Source organism: Marmota marmota, unplaced genomic scaffold, assembly GCF_001458135.2.
Source record: "Marmota marmota marmota unplaced genomic scaffold, marMar, whole genome shotgun sequence".
In the NCBI taxonomy this organism is placed as follows: Eukaryota; Metazoa; Chordata; class Mammalia; order Rodentia; family Sciuridae; genus Marmota; species Marmota marmota.
In genome coordinates this window covers 49,650,632-49,656,057 of record NW_025999853.1, presented here as the reverse complement: position 1 = coordinate 49,656,057, position 5,426 = coordinate 49,650,632, and the positions used below count along the sequence as shown (strand labels likewise).

The 5,426-nt window shown below is 48.5% G+C and overlaps 1 protein-coding gene across 3 annotated transcripts; it reads left to right on the top strand.

Annotated features, from left to right (window-relative positions):
* Positions 1–49: 49 nt before the first annotated feature.
* Positions 50–4,299, top strand: Suox (sulfite oxidase). Of its 3 annotated transcripts, none has more exons than XM_015483244.2 (4): positions 50–185; positions 1,637–1,696; positions 1,960–2,137; positions 2,373–4,299. In XM_015483244.2, exons 2-4 carry the CDS (start codon positions 1,647–1,649, stop codon positions 3,780–3,782), a joined length of 1,638 nt encoding a protein of 545 aa, XP_015338730.1. In that variant the 5' UTR covers positions 50–185; positions 1,637–1,646; the 3' UTR covers positions 3,783–4,299. The 3 variants fall into 3 exon arrangements, with proteins under 3 accessions (XP_015338730.1, XP_048663618.1, XP_015338731.1); XM_015483245.2 differs by lacking the exon at positions 50–185 and adding an exon at positions 277–300; XM_048807661.1 differs by lacking the exon at positions 1,637–1,696 and having other exon boundaries at positions 164–185.
* The last annotated feature ends 1,127 nt before the right edge of the window (positions 4,300–5,426 follow it).

The following is a 5,426-nucleotide window of genomic DNA, read 5'->3' as shown; positions in this document are numbered from 1 at the left end:
CCAGCAAGCGGACCTGGCGGCTGGGAGGCGGCTTGCGACCGGCCAATGACTGGGGTACCCGCTGAGGGGCGTGAGGGAGTCTGTATAAGCTTCTGTGCACGTCACACCGTGCCGGCCCCGCCCCTGCGCGAGCACTCGCTAGGCGCTGGGTGGGTAAAACTGCCGAGGTGTGGACACTGAGCAGGGTAAGCAGGCTGCGGCGGAGAGGGAAAGGAGGGAGGGCCGCAGAGGGGACAGAGAGGGGTCGGCGGCGGCTGGGGCTTTGTCTCAAGGAGTCTTTGAACCTTAGGGATAACAAAGGTACCACTGCCTCCACTCCCGATGCCCGGATGCTCTTGGGGTTGCTGAGTATTGATACCAGACTTTTTTTGTGCCAGCTGCTAGTTAGGGGCATAGGGTCTTCTGCTCTCCCCCAAATGTTAGACGTATCCTCTACCTAAAGTGCTCCTGGGGAATAAAGGTCCATCACCAAGGTGTAGCATTTCTGTAGTGCAGCAGAAAGCCACCCTCCCAAACCTGGAACTCCAGTCTGGTCCAAGAAGGCTGCTGGAATTAAGGATAGGTGGCAGAGTGAGCAAGGGTCTCATGACCCAAGGGTAAACTATAGTCTCTGTTCCTATTCCCATTTCTCGGGAGGTTTCTTTGTCTCCCCACCCATGCCAATCTCTCACTGGTTGGGTTCCATCATTTCATTAGCAATTGGGACAGTTCTTATCCTCCCACTTTGACTTTCCTGGGTCTGTGTTCTGCTCAGAGGCACTGGATTGTGAAGAAGATGTGTTGCAGGACAGAGGAGAAAAATTAACTTCTTTCTCCAGCCCATCCCTTGACACCCTGGCCATTGACTCATCAACTTGCTGAGCTCACTAGAATGGCATAGAGAAGGTTGGGGTGGGGACATGGAATTAGGATCCAATTCCCAGCTGGGGTCAATTTGGAGAGCATGAGGCAGAGGGAGAGAAGGAGAAAGGCCTTCAGAGACAATGTTATTGCTTGTTCACTCTTTATATCAGTTCTCTAGGTAGATCTCATTTCAGAGATGAGGACAGAAGTTCAGAGAGGCTTGGTACCTTGCCCAGGGAACTGGTTAATGGCAGGGCTGCTTTACAAACCCAAAGTAGTTTGTCTCTAGAATCTGGGTTTATTCATTTATTAGGCTGCCATTACCTTTTTCACCTTTTGTCCCTGTTTGTATCAGTCTTACCCTCAGTTATCCTCTGTTGACTTCAGAAATAATCTCCAGAAAACTGGAACTGTAGTTCATTGATAGGGTGCTTGCCTACCATTGGCAAGGCCCTTGATTTGAGCCCCAGCAATCCAAAATAAATAAATAAACAAACTGCAAATTGGATAGTAGGCATTTGTCTTTTGCCCTTTAGGCCTTTGGCTTCAGGTATTGCTCTCTATAGTGGACAAAGTAGACACTGGAGGATGGAAAATAGGTGATTTTAAAAGCACCTGTCCCCCCATTTCCTTCCGTCCTCTTAGCACAATCTTTATCTCTAAAGTGCTCTATTTTCCCAGAGAGCTCCTTGCTGATTTTTTCTGTTTCATCCTCCAACCTATTTCCTCAGGCCTCCCTAATATCCCTTCTTAAGGGACTTCATAGTTTAATCCTGGAATCTTCCTCCTGCAGTTCTACCACAATGCTGCTGCTGCACAGAGCTGTGGTCTCAGCACTTCGACAGGCCTGCAGGTAGGCCATCCCATCCCAGGACTTGCCCCCTTACCATATCTCCTAGATAACTATCTTATCTGTCAGGTGATTATCTTATCTGGCAGATAAAGATAGTTGAGTGGTAGCCAAGGAGGAAAAGGAAAGCCACATTCCACTTGTCCCACCCATTCCTAGAGAAACTAACTTCCAACAGTAATGACCAACCAGGGAGAGACAGAACTCAAACATTCACTGGCACTTTCACATGACCATATGTGTTTACTAAGATCTCTCTCTTCCAGATTCAGGCCACCTCCCTCAAGGCTCTGCATCCAGGCCTGCTCTACAAATGAATCGTTTCAGCCCCAGCGCCCCAGCCTGAACTTCTCTGGTGATAATTCCAGCACTAGGGGATGGAGAATCATGGGGGCCCTGCTAGGCTTTGGCACAGCATTGGCCTATCATGATCATCGGTGTAGGGTAAGTGCAGAGGGGCTTCATTATTAAAATAAAGGGGTCCTTAGGTAACCTAGGCTGTGACTCATGTTCTTGCTATTACCACAGAGCCCATGCTGGCATTGTCTTCATGCACAGTATAGATGGCATCTTCCACTTTCATTTCCCAAAGGCTACTACTGTGGGTTGGTTTGGAGTAAACTAGAGTTATTTCTTAATATTCTGCTCTCTTTTTGCTTCATTCCTTCCCTTCCTGCAGGCTTCTCAGGAGTCACCACCCTTGTACACTAAGGAGGAAGTGTATTCCCACAGAAGCCCTGAGACTGGGATCTGGGTAACTCTGGGCTGTGAGGTCTTTGATGTCACAGAATTTGTGGAACTACATCCAGGGGGACCATCTAAGTTGATGCTAGCAGCTGGGGGTCCCCTAGAACCCTTCTGGGCCCTCTATGCTATTCACAACCAGCTCCATGTATATGAGTTACTGACTCAGTACAAGATTGGGGAGCTGAAACCTGAAGACAGTGCACCCCCCACCTTGGAAACATCTGACCCTTATGCTCATGATCCTATGCGACATCCAGCCCTAAAGGTCAACAGCCAACGTCCCTTTAATGCAGAGCCTCCTCCTGAGCTGCTGACAGAAAACTACATCACACCTAACCCTATCTTCTTCACCCGGAATCATCTGCCTGTACCTAATCTGGACCCAGACACCTATCGTTTGCATATAGTAGGGCCACCTGGAGGTCAGTCACTGTCTCTATCCTTGTGTGACTTGTACAAGTTTCCCAAACATGAGGTCACAGTCACTTTGCAGTGTGCTGGCAACCGGCGCTCTGAAATGACTCAAGTCAAAGAAGTAAGAGGTCTAGAGTGGAGAACAGGGGCCATCAGCACTGCACGATGGGCTGGGGCACGGCTCTGTGATGTATTAGCCCAGGCTGGTCACCAACTTTCTGAAAATGAGGCCCATGTCTGCTTTGAGGGACTGGATTCAGACCCCACTGGGACTGCCTATGGAGCCTCTATCCCTTTGGCTCGGGCCATGGATCCTGAAGCTGAGGTCTTGCTGGCATATGAGATGAATGGGCAGCCTTTACCTCGTGACCATGGCTTTCCTGTGCGGGTGGTGGTTCCTGGTGTGGTAGGTGCCCGCCACGTCAAATGGCTGGGCAGAGTGAGTGTGGAGCCAGAGGAAAGTTACAGCCACTGGCAGCGGCGGGATTATAAAGGCTTCTCTCCATCTGTGGACTGGGATACTGTAGATTTTGACTCAGCTCCATCTATTCAAGAACTCCCTATCCAGTCAGCCATCACAGAGCCTCGGGATGGAGAGACTATAGAGTCAGGGGAGGTAATTGTCAAGGGCTATGCATGGAGTGGTGGTGGCAGGGCTGTGATCCGGGTAGATGTGTCCCTGGATGGGGGGCTAACCTGGCATGCAGCTGACCTGGATGGAGAAAAGCAGCTACCCAGGAAGGCCTGGGCCTGGCGTCTATGGCAGCTGCAAGCCTCTGTGCCAGCTGGACAAAAAGAATTGAACATTGTTTGTAAGGCTGTAGATGACAGTTACAATGTGCAGCCAGACACAGTAGCCCCAATCTGGAACCTGCGAGGTGTACTCAGCAATGCCTGGCACCGTATCCATGTCCATGTCACATCATGAGAGCATGGAATGGAGTCAACTATCCTATAGAAAACACCTTGACCCCTTTCCCCACCCATCCTTTGGTCTTCTGCCACAGAAAAACCTTTTCCTCTTCTCCACTTCTTGGATCAAAAACTTGTACTGTGCCTTCCTAAGTCATATCCAGGTATTCATGCATTGCACATTCCCACCCAGGCATCCTCTCTCCTTTGACAGTATGTTACATACCCCTCCTGGCCTCTAACCCTGTGCCAGAAGATAAGAGCTGTTGGAGCAAGGGAGACTAGAGGCAAGAAAAATAATTCTGGAGCCAAGCACCATTTTCTCATCCTATGCCACCTCCACTTCTAAATGCTTGTTGCTGTCCAGGCTGTATTTTGTTTTTCTTGGATTCTTCAGAGAATGTGTATGGTGTGTGTAAGAAAAACATATACTACTTTCTACTGCTTCTCTGGGTTGTAATGGGCTTGTGGGGGCATTGAAAGGCATAATCCCTCTCCATTTATCTAAATACATCAATAAAGTGTCTATTTAAGATTGTGAGTCTGGGGCCTCTGGGGCCTGGGGAATTGTCATGTTGCAAGAGGGAAGTATTGGCACAGGTGAGATTATACCAAAGCCAACAAATGGTGGTGTTGGTAGGAGGTGGGAAGTGGAGGAAAGCAATCTCTGGGAAGTCAAGGAGTGGGGCTTCAGTTTGTTATTTTGAGGTCCGTCGTCATCTGCTGTGTTGCCTACGTTATGACCCCGGGGTACCCCCTAAGAGATTATTTTAAAAACATTTGGTACCCTCAAACCGCTATCCCGCTAACTGTATGCGCTTGGCAGGAAAGGCAAAGAATGTTAAGAGGTTGACATCAATAGTCTTAGGAAGGGCAGGGGCAAAACTCGGCACTAGCGGGGCTGAGAAGCACAGGGTTCGATTCTCAGCACCTCATATAAAGACCCAATGACAACTAAAAATTTTTTTAAAAACCTCGGTACTAGGGTCAGACGTGTCAGAACGTGTGTGGCGCCCAAAGTAGACCTAGTTTGCAAATTAGATACAGACGAAGGGGTAGTATTTTCGAGTTATCCTCTAGGAGCGACAGAACCATTCGGACTTGAATCTTTCGGCACTCGGCTACTCTCCCCTAGCCCTTCTTTTTTCTCCCCAGCAGTCTCCCCGGCTTGGGGGCGCTCGGCGTTCGGCCCAGCTGCCTGTCGCCTGGCAGTGGGACCGGAAGTTGTTCGGGAGGGGGGAACGGCTCTGATGGGGAAACTCATCACATCAAAACCTAATTCTGACTTCCCTTACCTCTTATAATCATTTCTTGCCCTGACGTTCTAATGGTCCCAAAAATAATTCTTTCCATCTTAGAGACTCTTTCCTATACTCTCAGAAAAGGATCTGGATAAAGTTTCTGATTTCTTTTTACATCATTAAAATTGTTAAACCTGATTATTCTGATATCTCCAAAAGCAATTCATACTACATGTAATGATTTCTTCTGCCTCAGTAAGAATATTTGGTAGGTGTGAAAAGCTATATCATGCTAAGACTATGGAAAAGGATTGAGGGGAATGTGAATTGGGCTCTCTATTCCTACCTTTGAAGGTGCAAACTGGTAGTCCATGGGCTGAATTCAGCTCATAGATAGTTTTGACTTGTGTTATGGAACA

Excerpts from the sequence above, each read along its gene's own strand:
- Suox (XM_015483244.2), top strand. The coding sequence starts at position 1,647 with ATGCTGCTGCTGCACAGAGCTGTGGTCTCAGCACTTCGACAGGCCTGC. Across the intron at positions 1,697-1,959 it reads GCACTTCGACAGGCCTGCAG|ATTCAGGCCACCTCCCTCAA; the intron begins GTAGGCCATCCC and ends TCTCTCTTCCAG. Across the intron at positions 2,138-2,372 it reads ATCATGATCATCGGTGTAGG|GCTTCTCAGGAGTCACCACC; the intron begins GTAAGTGCAGAG and ends CCCTTCCTGCAG.